Source organism: Silurus aristotelis (assembly GCF_946808225.1).
Source record: "Silurus aristotelis genome assembly, chromosome: 27".
Taxonomy (NCBI): Eukaryota; Metazoa; Chordata; class Actinopteri; order Siluriformes; family Siluridae; genus Silurus; species Silurus aristotelis.
The window spans coordinates 8,895,489-8,922,340 of record NC_139600.1 but is presented as its reverse complement, the minus strand read 5'-3'; the positions used below and the strand labels follow the sequence as shown (position 1 = coordinate 8,922,340).

The following is a 26,852-nucleotide window of genomic DNA, read 5'->3' as shown; positions in this document are numbered from 1 at the left end:
CTGCATAGATCATGTAGAAATCCGTAACTGCCCATTGTTAAGATAGAATCACAGTGACGGGGGGACAGGTTCAGCATTTAAATGTAAATATAACTTGGTATTTTGTGTTCCCCGCCATTGTACAACTTACAAAATGCACGGAGACCTGTGAAGTACCTTCTCCAGTTTATGTGACTCAAATTTGCAGTACATTACAAAGTCAACATGTCTTTTTAAGGAGCATTGTGCTTAGCTCAGGTAGGGAACTTCGCTGCTTTAATCTGACTTTTTGCACTCAAACCCCATTTCAGCTTTGCTCGGAGAGCTCCTGCTGTACCATTTATGAACAGTGAAAATAAGCTCGCTGCCAGTGGAAGGATGTTTCTAGCCATGTTGCACTTGTTCACCGATTGAAAGACGCAACATATTACACATTGGCATTTTTTCCCCAAATATACAATGTAAAGGTTGTACTCATAGCAGTCCCATACACATTGCCAGGTAGAGAATGGTAGACTTGTCTGATTTTCCATATATTTTCATTGATGGACAGGAGGAGCTGAGAAGTCAAAGCACATTTCATTGACCAAAATGTCCAGAGTGTGGAAGGTCTTAATGTTGAATGGCAGTTTGAGATCCATAGCCTTGAGGCATCAACAGAGAAGGGCCAAGTGAGGAAATGACAGAAGGGATTGATTGGCTTATCCAATGTGCCTGAGCCAAAAAAAAAAAAAAAGTTTATATATATATATATATATATATATATATATATATATATATATATATATATATATATATATATATATATATATATATATATATATAATGTGAACTTTTTCACCATTTTAGCCATTTTATATTATATTTATATATATAAGAATTCCATTGAGGTGTTTAAGAAACAGAAAAAAAAGAGATAAAAAAAAGAGATTGATGCATTTCAAGCACCACTAATTAAGAGTATAAAACGGGATGTGGGAAAGATATACATTCTTTCCATTGTCAATCACAGGGACACCAATCATTGGCATCTATGTGCTCATGTAGACTGAAAACTCTGCGAAAGCTCTGCTCTTTATATGACCATTAGTGGGAGTTATTAACTCCTGAAACCATGCCGTATTCTATTCTTGAGACTGGTTAAAAATTCAAAAGACACCTCTGCTGTTTTGGATGTTTGTTGTAGGAAACGAGCTGAGTCAGAGGCTAGGAAAGGCAGCTTACCCAACAGTAAGGAAATGCCGTCCCATCATCCCACTGATCCAGTGGAGCTACGGCGTCTCAACTTTCAAACTCCTGGTAAGCACAGTAACACAACCTCACCTTCATCATCACCAGCCATCACCTTCATTTAACTTAAGATGATCTAATCACAGTAATCGGATCAGTTCGAATCCACCAATCATAGGGCCTTGTTCTTCAGGTTCTAACCTCATTTTGCGTGCGTGCTCCTTAACAAAGTGTTTAGACTCTCTTATAGACTTAAGTATTCTCCAAGTTTTCTCCCGTGGTTATGCTAGAACAGATTTCGAGGCTTTCACGTTTGTAAAGCTTAAACTGTTAACAACCCAAAAATTCCCTGAGGAACATTTTGAAGAGCATATCCAGCCATTTAAAATTAGGCAATATGTCAGATCATCTGCTTTGGGAGTAGAAATCAGATCCAATTTCATTATGATTTCCCTGTCCACACATTTATAATTTAAATGCTATCCAGTTGGAATATAACCAGCATGCAGACGCAGGAAAGCAAGTTTAGGACGCAGGCTGATGGAACTGCTGGCCTTTTGCCTCAAAACAGCGTTTTAGTTTTGTGCTAATTAATTTTCAGAAGCTTTTATCTAAAGTGCTGAGTAGTTAAGGTTGTTGGTCTTACTTAAAGGCTTTATAGTGGCACTTCCGAGACTTGACCTCACAGTCTTCTGCTCACAACCATAGAACCTTAACTACAGAACTCTGTTTCCCTTTGAATGAATTTGAAGTCATTTAAAATCACTAAATTGCTTTACTGAATGTCAATTTTTGGTAGTGACATCGCCTGGGGTCCATGCTAACAACATTTCAGCCCCAGCTCTGTTGTCCTCATGCTCAGCAAACCATTTCCTGCTTTGCCGCTTCTGATTTAACCCATCATCTTATCATCATGTATTACAGAAAATTGATTCGGTATACATAAATAATACGGTGCTTGCACATCAATTCTGTTGATGCGTGGGCTGTTTTTAATGGTAAATGTTATATAGAAAATATTTTTCGGATTGCACTTGTATCCCGGCTCGTGTGTATGTTGAAAAAACAAGCCTGAGAGCTTCCACAACAGTTATTGAGGTGCTGTATTTGGCTGTAGAAGCAGCTGACGTACCATAAATTGTGGTACGGATGAATGGAGTCACTTGAAGAAGGGCAAAAGTGAATCCAGAGGCTGTAATTTTACAAGAATTGATGATAAATTATTGTAACCATATCCCACTAAGCCTACATGGCTTTGAACCACCTGATGATGCGAAATATTTTCAAACCAGCAACTCCTCCTTGGACCGAAAGTTTCATTGTGTTCCAAATCGTGTTGCCATTTTAACGATAATGATGTGAGACGTAGATATTTAGACTTACATTAATAACTAATAATGGAATTATGTTCGGAAGATATCGTAACCTGTTATCAAATGCAGCTCAAAAACTCAAAATAGCAAATACTAGTAAAAAATGAAATGTATAAATCATGAATTAGCAATGTTAAGATGTCCTTTCCTGGTTTTGATGCCTAATCATGAGCTTTCTAATTATCCCCTTTTCAAGTCCGATCTGACCTTCTGTGAAATATGAACCAATCCGAGAGAGTATATTTGTGAGGAAAGAGATAGAGAGGTGGAAGGAATGTGAAAATCGATGAGCTGTGAACAGAAGTGTTCCCCTTTAACCCTGGCTGATAAGGTGAGAGCCGCTCAGACCAAACCATCCAGCCAGAAAGATATATGTGAGGAAGTGAAGCCTCAGAAACGTAGGGCACGATGACAGACATGTTCTTATATCATCGCAGGAAGTGCAGAACGAATATGTGATTTTCCAAAAAAAAGATCTGTTCTTAGCATGCTGGTACTAAAAAAGAAACTTTCAGTATAAGGCGCTTGGCATTTCGGGCCATTATCGGGCCTTATATATCACTCGGATTCTTGTTTTATTCCGACTTACGAAACAAGTTTCTGAGAAAACACACTCTTTTAAGGGTCTCTGTATTAGTCTGACACATCCTCCTCCTCCTCCTCCTCCTCCCCTCTTGTAATTCTTCATGTGCACAGTGTGTTCACCCAGTCCATCTCCCATTTTCATCTTAAGGGTGCTCGATGTCAGCACAGTCGCGCTCGGCAAGTGCCAGTTTCATTGTCATCGTGCCTGGAAATGGATCTTGAGTGGCACTGAATGGGAGCTCTTGGATGCTTTTTCCATTAGCTAATGCCCACTTCTGTCATCCACTCGGATGAAAGAACCATTCCCGCTGCATCCTCACACTCATCCTTCTCTCTCTCTCTCTCTCTCTCTCTCTCTCTCTCTCTCTCTCTCTCTCTCTTTTAGTGATTCCATATCTCTTACTTGCACGCCATCTGCTGTTATGCAAACTAGTTATTAAAGCCTCGCTTCCACCCTCGTCCTACACACACTTTTCCTATCATCCATCTAGGCATATACCCCCTTTCACCCTTACAACTCTAACCAATTCACTCATACTTGATTTCAACCTACAAACCTCCCACAAGTCTGAAATGATCTGCAGTCAGTCGTTAGCTTCAAGTGCCTCAAGTGTTTAAGGTTGTCCTCTCTATTTTACTATAAAACTGAAAAAAGGCTTCGCCAATTTGTCCGTTTTTTTGTCTATCCTATTCTCATCCGATCGCTCGAAAACTTGTTTATCGCCGCTTCTATTTCGGCTCTTTTCTTTTTTGGTTTGTGTTGTAGTGTTGTATGTTTAGTTGCTCATTTTTCCCACCCTGCACGCTAGTGTTTGTCAGCTACTAGCATGAAACACTTTGTGTTTTTACTAACAAATAGACTGCTCAGAGGAGTAGGTAAATTTCTTGTTTGTGCAGCTTCGTGTTAATTTTTAGGATGTGTGATCACCACATTTGCTTTAACCTTCAGCAATATTTGATTTACGCCGCGCCCCCCTTTCCTCCGCAGGTTCCGGTGCCTCCGGTTACCCCAGTAACCTCCATCTGTCAAGTTAGTTGGTCTCGTTTATACACATGCCATTGTATTTCTCCTTCATTAATCCTCATCATCTTCCCTTTTTTTTCCCTCCTCCGTTCCATTAATTCAGACTTCCGTTGAGGCTTCCCACCGTCTAACCCATAATGCTCTATTTTCATGGCATTGCAGGAAAACCTTGGAGCTCCATGTCATGTGCTCAAACGCTGAACATCCAAGCGCCCGTGTTGTTTTCTTTTTTTAATTTTTTTGCTGTTCTTGTTTACATTATTTATTCATTTCCTTTTTGCCATGCTGACTACTGACGCCGCTTGCGTGCGAATAACATTCTTCTTTCACCTCAGGAATGCCCAGTTGGAGTTCTCCATTCTCCATTCGTCTCCATCATCTGAGCGCATGCTAAACACTTTGAGTGATTCCTCTAACAATACTTACATTCTCCATCTCTTATGACATATACGTATTTTTCTAATAAATCTCATCTCTGATTGTAAATAAAATGTTTTTTTTGTTTTTTTTTACTTTTCCTCATTCTAACCTTCCATTGCTTGTTTTTGTCTACCTGTAGGTATGTCGAGTCATCCTCCGATTCCCATCATGGACCTGTCTGACCACTTGGAGAGACTCAAAGCTAATGACAACCTGAAGTTCTCACAGGAATATGAGGTAAAATTCTGACCACACTGATCTCATTCTTAATGCTAATGAGCTCTGCTTTTATATTTGCCATCTTCATTTAGCTATGAGGAAAGAGTACTGAAAAAAATAGTTTTTTTTTTTTTATTATATATGGTATATAAATAATGCTCAATAATGAGATTAGGCAATTCAACCTTAGGTGTGCGCAGTGAAGACAAATTAAGCCATGTCCACACTAATACGTTTTCGTTTGAAGTCGCATATAATTCTCTCCATTTTGGCCTTCCGTCCATGCTGAGATGGAGTTTTTTTGGTCAACAGAAACGTAGCTTTTTGAAAACGCTCTCCAAGGTGGATACATTTGAAAATTCTACATCCACACTAATCCGAATAGAATTTCCGTCTAAAAAAAACGCTCCACGTCCACACTTTCGTTTTCAAAGATCATCAATGCAGAAACATATCTGAATTGCACATGAACAAAACGTAAGGCACTTCGACCCCCGTCATTTCCGCCTGATTATTTACTACCCTGGTCTTCGAAACACAACCACATTTCAAAGAGCCTGGAAGTAAATAATTGCCAGGCGGAATTGATGCGGGTCGAAGCGTCCTACTCAGGCATGTACGCTTTTTCAGACGTTTGAGTGTGGATGAGCAACTTTTTGCGAAAAACATAAACGCGGAACGGTTTTAGACTGAAATGCCGTTTTCAAATGTTTCCGGATAAATGTACCAGCCTTAGCTGGTTTAGGTCTAATGGGTAAAGAAAGTGGAGTTTTAAAGATTTTAAATAATAAATGCAAAATAAAATGTAGACAGTGAGAGCCTGGTCATTTAAGCTAAGCTAAGAGATATATAGCAAGATTGTCACAGAGTAAGACTTCTGATTAGTAATGAGATCTGCAAATTTGCTTACAGCTACAGCAGGTTTGATTCTGAACCAAACACCAAAAAAGCTAAGACATACCTAATGACTTTTTACCTTGTTGCTACATCTGACCGTCATAATCAGATCTTTGGGAGAACGATTTAATGAATCAAATTTATCCACACGGAAAATAAAGTTCGTTTTCTGTAATGAGATTATGAAAGTCATGTAGGAATTGCCTTCAAGCAAAAAAAAAAAAAAAAGATCCAAAAATTAATCAGCCTTACACAATCAACCAAGTAGGCTACGAGAGAGCAGAATGTGATATTCCAACTCACCGAACGTTTGAGAAATGATTTCCAAACGTTGCATCAGTAGTTACAAAACAAGCAATTTTTTTTTTTTAATGACGTATTAACCAGTCTGTGTGTGATGATGAGGAGTAGGTAGTGTTGCTCTCTGACCCTGGCCCAAAACTGAATGATGCAAGGTGTTTTATATAGCTATACAGCATAATAATTACTCTAGACTTTCCTAGAGTGAAAGTGAAACATTTGTTTGCACATTTAAAGCTACTTTCCTCTTCATAAAAGCTGCTGAGCTGCCGCTTGATGTCGAGCGAAGCAGAATCGGAAAGGTCAGGCAAGACAGAGAATAGGGTAATCCTGTTATCTCTGGATGGAGAAGAGGTGAAGATCTCTTTATGGTCTTTAGAGCAGCAGTGCACTGCCGGAGCACACGAATTCAAGTGTGTGATGTCATTTCTCGCTGATGGAAGTCAGTCTCCGATTGGATTCGAGCAACAGAAGGCTGAGGAGAAATCGTATTTGTCACAATGTTATTTTTTTATTTATCCATCATCACTGCTGGGTGAATTGTATGAGAAGCCTCGGGGTTTCATTGATCGATGGAGTGTTATTAAACGGAGCAGGAGAGCGATGATGGAAGAAGCCGGTCCTGCATGTGGCCAAAGCCCAGAGAGCCAAGTACGACTTCGGTGCGTTCTTTTACAGTCTATTTCAATTCATTTATATAACAGTTGTTGTCAAAGCAGCTTTATAAGAAATCCGGGTTCAGACCTTTAAATATCAAGTTGAAGGTCACTTCATAGGAATGTTAATCTGGACCACTGTTACAGAAATAGAGATCACTCCATATATAAAATCTCCTTTTTTTTTTTTCCCAGAATGCCTTACCACACACATATATTGCGTTTCATCCGCATACACTGAGGTGGTGGTTAATTAGTTGGCTTATTAGATGTTAATATAAGAACTTTTCTTTGTGGAAAAAAAAAAAACACCTCAGAGTCTGCAATATGAAGAGAATCAGCAAATTTCCTCATCGAATTAGACACAAAAAACCCCCACAATAGGCATATTGCACCTATTAGTTGTCTAATCACATAACTGATGACCTAATAATACAAAACTCTTGCTCATTTTTATAACAAGTGAAAGATGTTTGAAATTGAACTGAGTTCTCCAAATATGCAATATTCTCGAGCAAGCTTTCAAGATTCAGTCTGATCTGAAATTTTGCATCCGAATTTAAAATACATATTTAAGATCTTGCATAAATGATCCCCCGCTCGTTTCTTCTAGAAGAACGTTCCCCTGTCACACCTGAATCTTATTGAAAACTTTCTGTAACGAAAGCTTGAGCAATTTTTCCCAGAAAGAATGGACAAAAAAATTTTATAAATAAACCAGGATCCAGATGTAAAGCTGATAGACATATCCCAGAAGACTTGTACCAGTAATTGCAGCCAAATGTGTTTTTTTTTTTTTTACTGACTCATAGAGCGAATATTTTAGCAAATAGAAAATTTGATTGTGCACTCTAACGCTAGAAATTTTATAATATAGTAGTGGTATAAAAAAGCATATTTAAAGGTGCAGTAGATAAGATAGTATAGTATAAAATATAGTATATAGTATAAACTTTCTTTCGGCTTCTCCCATTAGGGGTCGCCACAGCGGATCATCTGCATGTTTGATTTGGCACATGTTTTTACGCTGGATGCCCTACCTAACGCAACCCTCCCCATTTATTCGGGCTTGGGACCGGCACTAAGAGCGGCTGGGGTCGGTTCCCTGACCGGGGATCGAACCCGAGCCGCAGCGGTGAGCGCGCTGCAGCCTAACCACTAGACCACCAGGGGACCAGATATAGTATATAGTATAAGTATAATAATAGTATAGAGTCTAAAATATTACAGTATAAACCTGGACTATTCTAATTGTACGTGTACAGAATTGAGATAAGTACAAATGGGCTGAATATTTATACAAGGTACTTATATAGCTTGCGCACTACCCTGAAATAACCAAGAGTGAAGACAGGAAGCCGTTGTTTTTCAGTAGACTATGTAGCGCACCAAAAATGCGAGATGAATAGAAGTACTTATCTCACACGAAGTGACATAAGAGACAATGATTGTTGTTAGAGCTCAGAGATTAAATATGAGTCCAAGTGGGAAATGTGAATGGTTTGGAAAAACAGTGTGTGCACTCAGTATGCCAATGCTGTGCTTTTGCATCCATGTATGCTGCCTGGCATGGCCATGGAATTGTTTATTTCTAGATTTGTGTGTGCGTGTGTGTATGTCCGTGTGTGCGCGCGAGTGGAGCACTGCGGGTCGCGTTTCTGCCACAGCCGCCTCCAGCCGATGAGGTCAGTCTCTGGCTCGGTGCCAGGCTGCCCCTGCCATTACTGCAGCTTAACTACATCGAATTGTAATTCCCAGCCGCCCCTTCCCCCCCCCCCACCCCCTCGCAGCAGCACGGAAAGTCATTTTGAGAGCACAATGAAATGAGGCCACGTTTCATTATGAGCAATGTTGAGACCCGCTGTTTCAACATATTCGGATGAAACGCCGTGGCTTAGCCGAAGATTTGTTCCCTCTCATAATGCACCGTGGCTCAGCAACGGGACCCCGGGCTGATAGAAAAATGCCACCACTCAGTTTTTCTCATGCCAAAGCTGCATTTGCTCATTGTGAAAACTTCTCGGTTGCTAAGTTGATGCAATTTACAGTTATATTACTAGTATTTATCTTGCCATATGCTTTTACTTGAGCATACAGTGCAGTGTAATCTGATGTAATGAATATGGATTAGGAAATCATTCAAAACGCACAAATAGACTGATCAGCTCAGGTCTAAAGTGAGCTCATTGGCCCTTTCACTTATTTGCATTTATTCTCCGTTCTCCTCTGCAAAACTGTAATTTGAAATTTGTCAACCTGGAGAGGAGTTTGCCAGGAGGCTGATGCATATCTTTATCATTTTCAAACAGACACTCAGGAGAGCGAATTATTAAAATAAATGGAATGAAGCGGTGGTTAAACCAGCTCAAAAGCTCATCCCCAGAAAAACACGAACGATTATTTGTTTAGCAAATATATTCATCTAAAGCAAGGGTCACCACCTGCGTTAGATATCTATTTTACTCTATTTTACAGAAGAGCATTTAATGTAGAAAAAAAAGGAATAGAGATAAGGAATGTGTATTACTTCCTTCAGTTAATTCAATAACTTGAACCGAATTCCACTGCAAACTGTATTTAATTAGTACTAAATAGCACGGATGTGCATCTCCATAACTGCATAACTGAGGCTGATCCGATTTACATCTCGAAACATAGCCAACGATACAATAAAGATACATATGGCTTTGTTGTGCAAAGAAAAAAAAAGAAAAGAAAAAGATTCAATAAAACCAGATGTTCTTTTCCTGTTCTGACTCCAGGAAGATGCAGCTCTACCTCTGCCATGTTGATCTGTATTCCATGGGATTGTGATACATCATATTTATGTAACAGCAGTACTGCGAGAACACGCTCAAGAAACAGTTTAGTGCGGAGAAATCAATCTACATCGAAAATATTGATCACAAATTATTGGTCAGTTTCTAAATAATAGAATAGCTTTTATTTGTTACAATAAAAATCGTTCTTCGCATAGCCCAGCGGCTGAGGTCAGAGATGATACGGCGCCCCGGGAGCACAGAGCGTTAAGGGCCTTGCTCAAGGGCCCAAGAGTTTCAGCTTGGCGATACCGAGGCTTGAACCCTCGACTTTCCAATCAGTAACCCAGCACCTTAACCACTCCCAAACAAGTATATTCTAAATAATAAAAGTATCGCGCATCTACGACTAATTACATATAAATAAAATGTTTTTTCACTGATCAAATATGTAAAAAACGATACATAGTAATACAAACGCCAACTTGTTTCCGATGCACACTTTCATCTTTGCATCTTATCATCCTTGAAAATCATTTTTAAATTAGAACTGTTTATAAGAAGAAAACACTGAAACCTAAACGTCTTATATCGATATTTGCAACAAAAAAATAAAAGGGCATTGTATATATTTGATTTTATTTTTATTATTTTACTATTTTTTAACATGAAATTATTTTTACCAGCTCCCCAGTGTACAGAAGACAATAAAACAAATGTACACCCTACTAAAAAAAATGAAGTAGTTCACGTTTTCTCATGTTCTACTCTGATGTAATGCTTAATGCGATGTTGCCTCTAAGTACTGTTTTGGGGGTTTGTTGCAGTTTCTAAAAGCTTTTCTCATTCCAGCAATGAGATCTCCTTAGTTTTGCTCCTCAGAAAATAACCCCGTAAGTAGGAGTTCAAACAGTGCACTTATATGAATGAATTATTCTTTTCTTTTTATTATTTGTAACTCTTCTCAGCCCTGAGCATTTGAAGTAGACCTGTGTTTTTATGGAGTGCATGAAGAATAGTTTAGAAGCTCAAAGATTAGTCTAAGATAATGACTTTAGAACACTGCGCTCTGCAGTTGTCCTGCCAGAGAAAGGCTTTGTTAATGGATTAATTCAGTAACTTGATTTTATTGCGGTGCTTCCCCCATTCCCCCCACCCCCGACACGACGTGCAAAGCGATTTTTATTTAGCTTGACAACCGCAGGAGCAAACTTTCTGTACGTGTCGCGGACGGGGACCCAAATAAAAATCACATGTTCCACAGGAAGTCTAAGACACCGGATGATGGAGAGGAGGTGAAGCTAGATGAGGATATTCCAGGAATGGGGAAACAGACTGTAACTATATACTTGACATTTCTGAATCCTTATTTTCAGCCACTCACGTCGCTCATGTTGATGCCTGGCGTTACTTACTCCCAAATGCTAGTGTGGCAGGAGGCTATTTTAAGACATTTGTCAGTTATGCATGATGCCTATCATGCCATCTTTCCATTAGTTTGAGACTAAGAGCTTGGAAATAAGCTGCTGGCAAACAAGGCTGAGTATCTCTATCCTTGTGATATAATTGGTTGTAAACATCTTTGCGGTGTCCAGGCCAAGTTTTAAATGTGTGTCACAAGATTTTCAAAATATTTATAGCCAATTTTTTTGCTTTCTCTCAGAATATTCTGTATTACTGGACATCCACCAGTTTGAGACAGAAGGCTATCATGTGCTTCCTGCAGCTTACAGTTTGCACATGCTGATAAGTGCCATATTGAATAATAACATACCGGCTAGTGTTATATACCTTACATTCCACACAAAAAGGCTTTTTATTATATATATATATATATATATATATATACATGTCTGCATGTATGTTTGTGGCAGGTGATAACAAACGTTTAAATTTGGGTTCATTTGAATCTTAATTATGTGGAAATTAGGTGTATGACAAATACAATATATATATATATTGTACACACACACACACACACACACGCACACACACACACACACTAACCCTGCAATCTTTCAAGTACAGGGGGGAAGAAATCATACACAGTTACACCACTCAAGAGCATAACAGTGGAGTTGATTATTGTTTGTATTTCTATTACAGTCTATAGATCCAGGCCAGCAGTTTACATGGGAACACTCGAACCTGGAGGTAAACAAAGCCAAGAACCGCTATGCCAATGTCATCGCCTACGACCATTCCAGGGTGCTGCTGTCCTCTATAGATGGTATGTCTGGCCTCAGGCTTTTTTTTTTTTTTTTTTTTTTTTTTAGCTTTTAGCATGCATTATTTGACATAATAATAATAGGTTTTGCAATTACACTGCCATGCTAGCTGTCAGCTTACACAAATGTCTTAACGAGAAAATCATTTTTTCAAATAATGGTGTGTGACCCTCAAGATGGTCATTGTAAAATATCACACATTTTTTTTTCACATTTCCATTCATATCTATACATATGGATGAGAGATTAAAGCAGCACGTTGAAGCAACAGTAGACTACCAATGAAATCTTGGTACAGAAACATAGTTAAGGTCATAAAATGGCATCTATTCCTCCTTAATGTAGCATGACACTAACTGTATTAGATCTCTATGGAAATCTGATCACTCATCTTGCATTGGAGGCTTCCATCGCATTTCAAGCACAGCCCTGTGTTTGTCCTCACTGAGCTCTCTGAACTGATTTCCCTCTGATGGGACACACATATTTGGGAAACTGATGCATTGCACGCTAACATCTGGAGTTGAGAGCCCTCGCCTCTTCGTGTTTGCTTTGATTCGAAAAACTTGTACACGCGAGAGTTAGCCAGAGCTTCTGGCTGACGTCGACTGGCTTCGAGCTGCCTGTGATTTAGTACGCAGAGGGCAGAACAAAATAAACACAGTAGGAAAGAAATCTGTGTTGCAATCAGGAAATTTTCAAATGGCAGCGCAGTAGGAACCGTTCTGAAGTTTTTTCAGCTCGCCCTCGAGGACCCCTGCCAGGCTTCATCTTTGTTCTATTTCAGCGTTCAGCACCGTCTGCGGCTGTAATCACAGAGTATGGAGTTCTGATTACCTGGGCCAGGTGTGGCAGGAGACAGAGTACAACAAAACAGTGGTTTAGGGATGTTGAGGAACAGATTGCTTATGTGTTTTTTTTGCTTTTCTTATGCTCCATCTCTCTTTCTTAATGGTGTATAGTTAAACTGATCAGACGTGACACCAACACTCGTTTAGAATAGACTTCATTTGTCACATATACATTACAGCACAGTGTATTTTTCTTCGCATATCCCAGCTTGCTCAGAGCGCATGGTCAGCCATGATACGGCAACCCTGGAGTACAGAGGGTTAAGGGCCTTGCTCAAGTGCCCAAGAGTGGCAGCTTGGTGATACCGGGGTTTGAACCCCTGACCTTCTGATCAGTAGCCCAGCACCTTAACCACTGAGCTACCCCCCCCCCCCCCCCATTTGCTTTTGCATCAAGAAACACACTTCTTTCGACTTCAGACTTACACTTACATGCAATCTGTACCTGCATATCAGAACATTCTCGTTCTTAATATTATTTCACTCATGCAATAATTAAACTGACAAAAATGCAGGCGATATGAGATTTATCTATTTGTTCAGCATTTTTTTTTTTTGTTGCAATGATGACTTCCAACCATTTTGGGGGTAATCTTGCCTGGATACTGTAGATGTTGGACTGTAGTCATAAAGACAGTCTTGTGCTTATCCCAAGAGTGTTTTTTCTAACAATACACTCAAACTAATGGCGTTCCAATGAAACATAGCTCGAGTGTATACCTGCCAGAAATCCATATCCAAGTTTATATAAATGAGAGAGAGAGAGAGAGAGAGAGAGAGAGAGAGAGAGAGAGAGAGAGAGAGAGAGAGAGAGAGAAAGAGAATCCTCAAATCTCTTAACTGCTTGACTCTGTAAAGGTCAGAGGATGTAATGTCTCATATTTACAGGCCAGCCGGCTACAGCTTTTCACTGCTGAAGCATTTTATTACTGATCTTGCAGATTTTTCATACACACATATAAATCTAACAGAGAAAAATAACACACTGTTACTGGTTATAGTGTAGAACAGGACTCCCATGACCTAATATGAGCTTTTACACTTTTATAGGCATTATATATCTTTAAACCATGTTGCCAATCAGTTTGTCTGGGGCTTCACACAACTGGATTAAAAGCTATAGATTTTTTCTTCCTTCTGAGGAGCAGTAAATTAGAGATTATTATAAATATATTATAGATATAAAAGTAGAAATCCTATAATTCTAACACATAAATAGCTCATGTCTTTGCCATTTGTTATCAGATCAGAGTTATCTTTAATATATTTTATATGTTCTGGAAGGAGGTTCAACAGTGTGTAACAATCTGTAAGTGACACAGTAGAAGGCTATGGATGTTTTGTTGTTTTTTTTTTTGTGGTAACATTTTATATAACTTGACCTACTGGATAATTTGTCTTTAACTTTTTAGCCTTTATTTACTTTTCTGAATTGTTAAAGAAAGAGGAAAAAACAGCTGGTGAGGGTGATTGTGCCTTCTATCAGTGACAAAAAAAGGGATCATTGTGAAGATCTCGCAGTGTAAAAGAGATAATATATTAAAGGAACTATATATTACTGGAAAACATTCAACTTTGTCAGTTACACGGTGAGAAACTTTACCACAGCCACGCTTAACTGTGCTATCGTGAGCCATTTGTCGATGCATTTCATAAATTACAGTGAGTAAAATATAAAGCGTTTGTGAAGAACTCTTTTACTATGTGATAAGTGAGAGAACTTTATCAAGCGCTTTGAAGCTGCTGGTTTAATTAAAAACTTAGGAAGATTGGATCAAGCAAAATTCCTCAGCACCAAAGCATAAAAACATATAAGCTTCCCTCAGACATCTAATATCTTAAAAAGTCGAAAATAAAAGTAAATAAATAAAAATCCGACGTGCATAAAAGTTTTCAGCTCGTTTTTAACGCATAAACGTGTATCTAATTTGATTCCAGTTGACATATAGTGTATAATAAACACGTAGACAATTATTCCTATACTGGAAAAAAAAAATCTAAAAATGGAAAGTAAATTAACAGCCTGCAAAACAAGCTGCATCTGCACACGTTTTTTTTGATGGGACTCTGCAGGTACTGTGGGTTGTTCTAAACATCTTGGAGAACTAACCACAGATATTCTCTGGATGTAGGCTGCCTCAACTCCTTCTGTCTTTTCATATAATACCAGACAGACGTGGTCTGTGGGGACCAAACCATCAATCCTGGACTCCTTGTTCTTTTCTATGCTGATGTTTTAATTGCTTCATGTTTGGGGTTGTTGTCCTTCTGCAGAATTAATTTCGAGCCAATCAGATGCCTCTCTGATGGTATGGCATAATGGATAGATATCTGTCTGTATTTCTCAGCATTGAGGACCATTTGACCAGATCTCCAACTTCATTTGCATAAATGCAGTCCCAGACTTTGAAAAGAACCTCCACCAGTCTGCTTTACTGTTGCTTGCAGACACTCATTATTGTACCACTCTCCAGCCCTTTGGCAAACAACCTGCCTCCTGCTACCTCCAAATATTTAACATTTTGACTCCTCACTCCAGAGCACCTGCTGCCATTTTTTGCCATAGTTCCTATTCACACCCAGTTCCTATGTTTTAATGCATAATTAAGTCGCTTAGCCTTGTTTGCACATCATAGGCTTTTTGGCTTCAGTTCTCCCATTAAGACCACTTCTAGCCAGACTAGATGGGTGTACATAGGTCTTACTGGCATCTGCCAGTTCTTTGCTGATATCACTGCTGGACATCTTTCAATGTTGAATGGAAGTAAGCATGATGTGTCTTTCATTGAAGATCCCTTGGGGCGACCAGTGCATCTATGATCCTCAACATTTTCTGTTTATTTGTGCTTTTTCAAAATAGCTTGAACACCATATCTTGAAACCACAGTCTGCTTTGGCTGGGAGAGACCTTGCTGATACACTACCTTTTGTCTTGATGTATGACCTGTGTCATGAAACTGTCTTCCACAACCTCACCTCAGAAGCTGTTCCTCACCCAGGTTTAAGATTCCTACACAGCTGTTTCTGATTCAGTTAATGACCGTGTTTCAACCTACATGTGAAATTGATTAGCATTAGCACCTGCTTGGTATAATTGGTTAATCACACACATGATTATCCTACAAAATCGCAATGTGCAAGTGTATGAAGTGTGCAGGTATAAGAATCTCTCTCTCTCTCTTTTGCTCGCTCGCTCTCTCTCTCTCTCTCTCTCTCTCTCTCTCTCTCTCTCTCTCTCTCTCTCTCTCTCTCTCTATCTATCTATCTATCTATCTATCTATCTATCTATCTATCTATCTATCTATCTATCTATATATATATATATATATATATATATATATATATATATATACAGTGAGGAAAATAAGTATTTGAACACCCTGCTATTTTGCAAGTTCTCCCACTTAGAAATCATGGAGGGGTCTGAAATTGTCATCGTAGGTGCATGTCCACTGTGAGAGACATAATCTAAAAAAAAAATCCAGAAATCACAATGTATGATTTTTTAACTATTTATTTGTATGATACAGCTGCAAATAAGTATTTGAACACCTGAGAAAGTGAATGTTAATATTTGGTACAGTAGCCTTTGTTTTCAATTACAGAGGTCAAACGTTTCCTGTAGTTTTTCACCAGGTTTGCACACACTGCAGGAGGGATTTTGGCCCACTCCTCCACACAGATCTTCTCTAGATCAGTAAGGTTTCTGGCCTGTCGCTGAGAAACACGGAGTTTGAGCTCCCTCCAAAGATTCTCTATTGGGTTTAGGTCTGGAGACTGGCTAGGCCACGCCAGAACCTTGATATGCTTCTTACAGAGCCACTCCTTGGTTATCCTGGCTGTGTGCTTTGGGTCATTGTCATGTTGGAAGACCCGGCCTCGACCCATCTTCAATGCTCTAACTGAGGGAAGGAGGTTTGGTCCCCAAAATCTCGCAATACATGGCACCGATCATTCTCTCCTTAATACAGTGCAGTCACCCTGTCCCATGTGCAGAAAAACACCTCCAAAGCATGATGCTACCACCCCCATGCTTCACAGTAGGGATGGTGTTCTTGGGATGGTACTCATCATTCTTCTTCCTCCAAACACGTTTAGTGGAATTATGACCCAAAAGTTCTATTTTGGTCTCATCTGACCACATGACTTTCTCCCATGACTCCTCTGGATCATCCAAATGGTCACTGGCAAACTTAAGACGTGCCTGGACATGTGCTGGTTTAAGCAGGGGAACCTTCCGTGCCATGCATGATTTCAAACCATGACGTCTTAGTGTATTACCAACAGTAACCTTGGAAACGGTGGTCCCAGCTCTTTTCATGTCATTGACCAGCTCCTCCCGTGTAGTTCTGGGCTGATTACATGGAGCCCCAGTCTGAGGGAGATTGACAGTCATGTTCAGCTTCTTCCATTTTCTAATGATTGCTCCAACAGTGGACCTTTTTTCACCAAGCTGCTTGGCAATTTCCCCGTAGCCCTTTCCAGCCTTGTGGAGGTGTACAATTTTGTCTCTAGTGTCTTTGGACAGCTCTTTGGTCTTGGTTATGTTAGTAGTTGGATTCTTACTGATTGTATGGGGTGGACAGGTGTCTTTATGCAGCTAACGACCTCAAACAGGTGCATCTAATTTAGGATAATAAATGTAGTGGAGGTGGACATTTTAAAGGCAGACTAACAGGTCTTTGAGGGTCAGAATTCTAGCTGATAGACAGGTGTTCAAATACTTATTTGCAGCTGTATCATACAAATAAATAGTTTAAAAATCATATATTGTGATTTCTGTATTTTTTTTTTTTTTTTAGATTATGTATCTTACAGTGGACATGCACCTACGATGACAATTTCAGACCCCTCCATGATTTCTAAGTGGGAGAACTTGCAAAATAGCAGGCTGTTCAAATACTTATTTTCCTCACTGTATATATATATATAGTGACCTTCACAAGAAGAAAGCACTATGGTGATATCCTTTTATCATAAGGAAGTCAGTGTTAATAGAGAGTTCTACTGACATCAGGATTAATAAGGATTTGCAATAGTGAGTCGTTATCTTTTTATTAAAGCAGATCAAGCTTTAAGCTCCACATACTGTACCTTGTGGCTTTAAAAAGATTAATTTAACCTGGTAAAAACAAATGTTAAAGTCTCTCAAGGCAGCTTGAGTGTTAACAGTGTTTCGAGCTTGTGAATGCTTGTCCCTGTGAGAAATACCAGAGACGCCCGTAATAAATGAACTCAGGATTGTAAATCTCGAGCTGTGAAAGGCTGTTGTTTGTATCTTTTTCAGTGCATTTCTATTATTTAAAATGAAAAATAGAAATCTGAGGCCTGAATCTACACACATTTTTTTTTTGGTCACTGTAGGCTTTCTTATGGCTCTAACTGCAGGAAATAAGAACAACTAATACCTTAGAGGTTTTTGCTATAATTGAGTCATTAAATTATCCTGAGAGTTCCAACACATTGAAATAACTGAATTAGCAAGTGATAATCAGCCAAACAAGACACACACGCAAACAGATAGTAAATAATTTATTATCCACCTAAATTTGGAAAAAACATGTTCTTCAACATCACAGTCATCCATGATTTTGAGACTTATGCATCATGAAATTTAAATGAACACAGAGTTTAATATATTCCAAAAGGTGAGATATGCATTTAACTACTGCATGATATTTTACACAGGTTGAAGTTTGACTCAGACTTCATAGTACCTTCATTATATGATTTTTTTTGTATTATTATTATTATTTTTTAAGCAAATCCTGACTGACATGCCAGACAGTTCACTTTTGCCCCTCATACCTTCCCAGTGCTAATTTATGCAAGACATCCTATTGTTTTTTTTTTCTTCCTTTTTGCCAATGTTTCATTACAGTTTGAAAAGAGAAAGCAAGAGAAAAACGAGCTTAATTGTCTTTATCCATTGTCCATAATCCTGAGCAGACAGCTCCAACCAAGAGAGGAGACCAAAATGAGGAGCCTGCATATAGAGAAAGCCCAGAAAGAGCTTATATCCTTTTTCTTTTTTTTTTCTTTTTTTTTTTTTAATTCAGCTGAATAATTTACCTGAGAGTGTGAGAGAGAGAGAGAGAGAGAGAGAGAGAGAGAGAGAGAGAGAGAGAGAGACAGACAGCGTGAAAAAGAGAGGGAGAGTGGGGGAGTCCTGGAAGTGAAAGCTGCAGACAGATGAGCTTTATCTCGCTGCAGCATGTGTTTCATGAAGCTCTGGGCCTCCAGTCCTCCAGCATCGACTAGCTGTCAACCTTGTGGAAAAGACCACACAGCTTTCATTTAGAGAGATCAAGCAAAAGGTGGAGGGAAGAAGAAAAAAAAAAACCTTCTCTCTCCTCTCTCATTTTGCTCGAATTGCTACTTATTTCCATTTGCTTAATAAATATTTGAGGGAGAAGTGTGTGAAAATTAGTTTGGCACCTTTACAAAATATTATTTTACTCTGAATAATTAAATAGCGAGTATCCGGATGTTCACACGGATAAGTTTGACTGGCGGTGGCGTGTCACAGGAACCCGGTCTAAAGTGCAGTTAGTGGAAATATTGAAAAAGGGAGGAAGACGGATTATGTGCGTTTGGCACGGTTTTTAGCTGCCCTGCCACTCCGGGTGGCTTTATAAAACCTGCAGCCTGAGGCTCAACCAAAAAAAAAAGCGTGCTCGGCATTAAATGCTCACTATGCATTAGTGTAGAAGCAGTCCAGGCATTGCAGCAGGAAGCCGTCCATCCACACACAGATTCACTCTGACGGCCGCCAGGAACCCAAACCAAAGTGTTTAATGTCGCAAGCACTCACATGTTTAATCACTCACTCGCTCATTTCTCCGATTACTCACGCACTCACGGTCAAACAAGCTCACTCGTTCACACGCACACCCTCAAACCTATTCTCGTCGAACTCACTGACGGACACGCCGTTTTTCAAACGTGTGAAGTTTTCTGTGAAGACGACGTCACGCAGTGTCTTTTAAATAACAGCACCGTATAACGTCACAGATAAAGATTGCGATTTCCCTGTGAAAAGATAGATACATGTTACAAATTGCAAACACACACATACATGCTGTATTCATTTCAATTATGACAGTCCTCATTCAATTAGCACTCACTCATTCTGTCGCCTCAGCTTTGTTATTTGAAAGCCAAACAATCAGGAGATTAACAGAATCCCGAAAGCACTTATTGTGCGACTTGAACAATCTGCATAGAAATGTAAACCTGAATCAGAATTCAATTCCAGCGCTAATCCTGCTAAACCTAGCTGGCCTGCTAACTCGATGTTTCCTGTGCAGCCATTCCAGGGAGTGACTACATCAACGCCAACTACATCGACGGTTACAGAAAGCAGAATGCTTACATCGCCACACAGGGCTCTCTGCCCGAGACCTTCGGCGATTTCTGGAGGATGATTTGGGAGCAGCGCAGTGCTAACATCGTCATGATGACCAAGCTGGAGGAACGTTCAAGGGTAAGTCAAGATAACTTGGGTAAATTATTTCTAAGAAATAAAATCAATGGGTGTCAGTAATGTTCAGATGCCTTTACATGTTTTCTCCAAGATATGCCGCATCACGTTTCACAAAATGCCAGTTTCATGGCTTTATTTATTTTTTATTTTTTATATTTATGTTTCGTTTCTGAGCTCTGATTTGCTAAGTCATGATATCTAGACCCTGTGCTTCCGTGAAACGTTTCTCTGTTAGAAATGGACTAAACATTATGGTAATGGACCTCACAGTTGGCACGTTCTTGAGGTTTATCGATAATTTATGGAACTTTGGTTAGCTTTCTATAGTTAAGTGTAATCACACTAATTCTATCCATATGGAGTCTTTTTTTTTTTTTAGTTCTGTACTTTGGACCTGATTGACATGTTGCTGTGTAAAAGCCACAAGTTCCACGAGATAAATTTTGATGTCTTTTAAAATTAATGAACTCACTACACAACAGTGTACCGTATTTTTCGGACTATAAACCGCTACTTGTTTCGCACGTTTTGAACCCCGCGGCTTAAACAACGAAGCGGTTAATATATGGATTTTTCTTGGCTTTTTCCCCGGTTTCACAAACTTCAAGCCAAAAAACTGAGCGACATAACATTAGACCAATAAAATTTCCGAACGGAAACGAAAAAACGCACTTCACCTGTGTTCTGAGCTGCACGGCATCGGGAGAAAAAACTTCCATCGGGTGATTTTTAAACACACGACGATGCCAAACGAAAAACTCTCGAGAGAAATAGTTGTGAAAGGAAGGAGGAAGACAGTGAACAATGACTTACTTGGTAGGCTACTGTTTAGATACAAGCCGTTGTAACGCGTTGAGTCTGGGTGAAGGGAGAGCTCGCTAACTCCAGTTGCAACAGTAATCATATAAGCACAGACAGGTTTTCAAAACTCGTGCTTTTTTATTTTTCTTGGCAACAGCGTTACGAGTTAGTCAAAGAAACTTAGAAATGAGCATCAGAAAATAATAAGGACATATTCCTCGGTCTTGCACACATGCAGTAATAGCGGAAAAATGCGGCGGCAGGCTATTCCCAAAATACCGCTATGCTCTTAAAGGAGCCACAACATATTTCACCGTGTAACAGACACTGTCTTTCATTAAAGCCTGTGTAAAGTTCATTAGTTTTAGTGTAGTACTTTTTTTTTTTTTTTTTATTGAAAGGTGTTCTAAACCGCTTTTCTTTACAATATGGAACAATTTACTAACACTTTTAAATGTGCAATTAGTCTCCTCTATAATCAACAGGCACCTTTTCTTTTACAAGCACAGTACAGTTACTTCAAGACTCCTAGCGTCTGTGTCTCTCATTTTGGTGAGGCAGCAACCATACTGTAATGGAACAATGTTTTATTGGGCACTTGCTGGGATACAACAGTGTGTAATCATAATAAAGCCTAGGCCATAATGTGATTGGAAAAAAAAAAAAATAATTATAGCGTCTGTCAGGCTAAGAGAGAAAGAAAAAAAAAACGCCGTCTGCGTTAGTGCCGCTGCCAGTTTCGGCTCCATTGCGAAATAAGGAGTCAGCAGAAAAAGAAAAAGTGGGAACAAATGGCCTGATGTCAGTAGTGTCCTTTTGTTCACGGTTTCCTTTCAAATCATCTTTCCCCGCCAAATAGCAACGTCCAAAAGATTTATCCTTAATACACAATTACTTTTACACCAGATCTGTAACTCAAACATTGTTTTAACTGAATTCTGAGGTAATCCTGCCTGATTGTAGCATAATTTGGGCTGAACTCTTTTCAAACTCTGAGCTAATCCTGTTTTTTCGTAATGTGGATTTGGCTAGTGACATAGCATTAGCTGACCCGGAGCTGTACTGAAGAACTAAACTCTGAGGTAACCTAAGTGTTTTGGAGGCCCGAATGTTGTTTCTATTACGTGTTTAACCAGACTCTAAGGGAAAAGTGTGCATTTGTAGAGTGGATTTGGCCAAACTGTGTTTATTAAATCGATCAATTAAACACTTAGATATAGTAGGCTCTTCCCGTGGGCTCACCACCTGCAGGAGGGACCGTAAGGGACCGGTGCTGAGAGGATTGGGCGGCAGTCGAAGGCGGGGGCCTTGACAGCCCGATCCCTGGACACAGATAAGTGTCTGGGGAATCTGCTTTGACTGCTGCCCCCGCGACCCGAATTACGGCTAAGCGGGAGAAGATGAAATAAAATGAAATATAAGTAGGCTACAATACATGCCTATTGAATAGGTTGGGGTATTTGTGTGGATTTGTTTCATCACTTTGGCTGAACTCCATGTCTGATTGTAGCATCGCCTTAGCTGATCTGTGTTTGTACTAAAAGCTAATTGCGTATATGTGTGTGTGCAGGTCAAGTGTGACCAGTACTGGCCCAACAGGGGATCAGAAACATACGGCCTGATACAGGTGACGCTGCTGGACACAGTTGAGCTGGCCACCTACTGTGTCAGGACGTTCGCACTTTATAAAGTAAGTCAACATCAACAAAAAGGAATTATGTTCAAGTATGAAACATCTAACTATACTAATAGCACACTAGCTCTCACCAACACATGCACCCACAGTCCCTCAAACACTATCATTCTCTATACAAAAATCCTACATTAACTTTGCAACAGCAGTAATCCCAAATACACCGGTATTTTCCATAACACACATTCACACAAACACACACCTATTTTAGCCAACAAAAACGATCATTAACGATCAAACGGCAACATTCTCCATAACCCACATGTACATTTATCAACAAAATCAACGTCAAATATAAAACACCAGCATTCCTTGACATGTAAGCCTTTACCATATCACACACACAAATACACACACACGCACACACCTATATTAACCAACAAAATCTACATTCATCAACAAACACTACAATTCCCCAACACCATAAATGTTTTACAATTATTAAACAGAAAAATCTTACCATTTACAACTGATATTTCTCAACACACCAGTGTTTACATCATACACACACACACACACACACACACACACACACACACACACACACACACACACACACACACACACACACACACTACACACACCTCCAACATGCTGTCATCCTCTAACACACACAAACACACAACCCCACATGAGCACATGCAAACATTTCATTCAATATCACTTCATATCAAATATCAATATAACCAACACACTTTTATCCTCCAACACACAAAACACACACGTGCACACACACACCTACACCTACACACACACACACACACACACACACACACACACACACACACACACACACACACACACACACACACACACACACACACATACTGTACAAACACACGTGCATACACTAAAATATCAACCAATATCTTAAACATCAATATAAGCTACATGCTTTCATCCTCCAACACGCGCGCACACACACACACACACACACACACATCAATACAGTATCAGCACAAAAAAACATCTTGTCTTCTCCCAAAACACACAGACACACCAACGTTAACCAAAAAGAAACATTCCACAAGGCCACACTTCCTACACTACATAAACACAAATCCACAAAAACCTTAACAAAAACATTTGAAACTGAAAACCTATAAAACCAACTAAATCAACTAGATTTAATCAATGGAATCATGGTTATTTTACCATGAAACTTCAGTATTGCCCAACACACCAGCATTCTCCATCACACATAGGCAAAGTACACACACACACACACACACACACACACACACACACACACACACACACACACACACACACGCCAGTATGAACCAACAGAAAAACACGTTGTGTGTTTATTACAGAGTGGCTGTAGTGAGAAGCGGGAGGTGAGGCAGTTCCAGTTTACGGCGTGGCCTGATCACGGCGTTCCCGAACACCCAACACCGTTCCTGGCCTTCCTGCGCAGGGTTAAAGCCTGCAACCCTCCAGACGCTGGGCCTATGGTGGTGCACTGCAGGTACGACCCCCAACTCACAACACACTCAGCCGTATACAACCCTCAACAATCACAGTGTCATAACACTTTTCTCCAGAATTCTTTTTCACATGCACCTTTCTGTCTGTGTCCCCGTGTCCACTCATTCCGTCCATCCTGATCGTCCTTCATTCTTAGGACTTTTAATGGAGGTCTGAGATGTGCTGAGATATAGATTGGAAAGCTTGATACACTTCACCATTTATCATACAGACTGTGGTGTATTCTGAAGGAGAGAGAGAGAGAGAGAGAGAGAGAGAGAGAGAGAGAGAGAGAGAGAGAGAGAGAGAGAGAGAGAGAGAAAGAGAGAGAGAGAGAAAGAGAGAGAGATTGGAAAAGGAACAAACTTACATTTGAAAAGTGACAGAAAGAAGACTGGATTAGGCAGGAATTAAAAGCAGAAGTTAATTAGCACTCCCAGCAGACTCTCTTTCAATTGAAAACCCCTTTTCTCTCTCTCTCTCTCTCTCTCTCTCTCTCTCTCTCTCTCTCTCTCTCTCTGTCTCTCTTTGTACACTCCCCTTTATGCAGGAATTAATGTCAATGCTTAGACAGCAACTTTTAATTCCTCCGCCTGCATCAGATAAAGCGTGCTCAATCCACAAGTCTTAAGTCCCTTAGAGCATGGGAGCATATCTCCCGCTCCTTTCAGCTGACCATTTCATGGGTGGCAGCGGATAAAACGGTCGCTCTATTTATTTCCTTTCCTCCATTCCATCAGAAGGGTTTTGGAAGGTGTCGAGGCGGCGCAGCGGGTCGTGTGCGCTTCGGAGATTATGAAGCCGTTTATGCGAGCACATTTGCGAGCCTAAACAAAAGAAGAAGAGATTGTTAGGCTTGGTGGTAATTAACCAGCAGACCTCCTCTGCAGCTCCTGGTGTAATTAGCTGGACAGAAAGAGAGACTGTGTGTGTGTGTGTGTGTGTGTGTGTGTGTGTGTGTGTGTGTGTGTGTGTGTGTGTTTACACACAAGTAAAAAAAATGGCAGTGCGCATGGAAGAGAACTTGCCCGTAAAAAAGATTTACTCCAATACTGATGACATATTAAGTGTGTGTGTGTGTGCGTGTGTGTGTGTGTGTGTGTGTGTGTGTGTGTGTGTGTGTGTGTGTGTGTGTTTACATGTTTACATTCATTCCTTTCTAATGCACTGATGACAAAATGCCACAAAGTATATTTAAAATGCCTGAGTGGTATGTGGTTAAGGCTCTCGGTTACTGATCGGAAGGTCGGGGGTTCAAAACCCCGCTATTGCCAATCTGCCACTCTCGGGGCCCCTGAGTAAGGCCCTTAAACCCTCAGTGCTCCAGGGGTGCTCCATCATGGCTGACCCTGTGCTCTGACCCCACCTTGCTAAAATCGCTGGGATCGGCAAAGGAAGAATTTCACTGTGCTGTAAAAGTACTTGTGAAAAGTATAAAGCACTTTTCTTTCTAAACTCTCATTCTCTCAGAGTCTCTATATTTCCCTTGCACTTGCAAACCAAACCAAAGCTTTTTTTTTTAATGTGTCCACGTTTCTCCTAAATACCAGAGGTGGTGTTCATATATAATCTATATACGCTGACTAACCCCCAGGAGTATCATCATGCACAGCGAGTGTACAAGGGTTAAGGTAGCACTAAAATGAAACCTGAGTGGTTTAGAGATCTTGTTCCTTGTCCCAGAGACAAGCATACATCGGAATTTCTGGAAAAAATACATACTTTGGAAGATTATTTTTTTATAGATCGTCAACTATGATTTATTTTTTTTTGCTGACATATTCTGTACTATTCTTGAGTCAGAAAGCTTGCTGTTTAATCGAAAAAGCAATTCAGTTTGAATAGACTATCTGGGGGCATCTACAGTTCAGGCATGTCAGATACATTATATGGACAAAAGTATTGGACTGTCCCAGCCGTATGTGGTTCTTTCCCAAATTGTTATTGTATATGGTGTCTTCGGATGCAGTAGCGTGACATCCCCATCACTTGAACTACGAGACCTAAACGTATTCCAGCATGACAATACCCCTGTGCACAAAGCAAACTCCATGAAGATCTGCTTTACATGGGTTGGAGTGGAACATCTCCTGCTACAAAACTCTAACTCTCAACCTAATTGAACATCTCTGGGAGGAATTTGAACACTGACTGCACCCCAGACCTCCTCACCTAACCTACATCAGAACCTGCCTTTACTAACACCCTTGTGTCAAGTCTCCACAAGCGCAGTCCAAAACCTAGTGGAACATCTTCCCAGAAGATTGAAGGGAGTTATAAGAGCAAATTGGCACTAAATGTGGAATGCGATGCTCAAAAAAGCCATACGTATGACAAGGTGTCCGCAAAATTTTGGCAATATAGTGTATCTTTTGGTCACAGTCCATGTGGCTTTTTGACTTCATCAACCCATTTGACAGCTGACCTCGCCTCAGACTTGGACTTCAAACTCCAAAAACACCACGTATGGTGGTCACTTAGTGAATCTGAAGGTTGTGAGTTAAAATCCAAGCTACACTACGCTGTAACTCCTGGGCCCCTAAACAAGGCCCTTAGCTGCTAAGTTGTATGAATTATATAAACGTAAATGTCTGTAAATATGTGTCTTACCCATAACAAACAAGATTTATGATGCGAGCAAATCCACACAGGTAGAAATGCAAAGTGCTGCTTCTCAGTGCCTTTCCGATTGCTCTTAAACTGAAAAGACATCATATTTTTCCGAGAGAATCGTGCACTCTGTGTACTTGATATTAAACTACGGTGTCATTTAAAAAAAAAAAGGAGGTTCGAACACGGTGCGTACGGCTGCACGATCCCAGGCGTGGAGTAAAGCCAATGCTTGCTTATGACTCCAGTATGTGAAATCAGACATGCTTTA

The 26,852-nt window shown here is 39.9% G+C and overlaps 1 protein-coding gene across 26 annotated transcripts in view; it reads left to right on the top strand.

Moving 5' to 3' along the window:
- Positions 1 to 26,852, top strand: part of LOC310721142 (receptor-type tyrosine-protein phosphatase delta) — a 458,849-nt gene that overhangs the window by 413,328 nt on the left and 18,669 nt on the right. For 16 of the 26 annotated variants that reach the window (XM_083532475.1, XM_083532473.1, XM_083532465.1 and 13 more), the window contains 7 exons: positions 1,166 to 1,278; positions 4,156 to 4,197; positions 4,751 to 4,848; positions 11,549 to 11,672; positions 19,832 to 20,007; positions 22,379 to 22,498; positions 23,818 to 23,972. In XM_083532475.1, coding sequence (XP_083388601.1) covers positions 1,166 to 1,278; positions 4,156 to 4,197; positions 4,751 to 4,848; positions 11,549 to 11,672; positions 19,832 to 20,007; positions 22,379 to 22,498; positions 23,818 to 23,972 — 828 coding nt within the window. The remainder of the gene's footprint in view (positions 1 to 1,165; positions 1,279 to 4,155; positions 4,198 to 4,750; positions 4,849 to 11,548; positions 11,673 to 19,831; positions 20,008 to 22,378; positions 22,499 to 23,817; positions 23,973 to 26,852) is intronic. The other 10 variants (XM_083532456.1, XM_083532454.1, XM_083532467.1 and 7 more) reach the window with 1 other exon arrangement.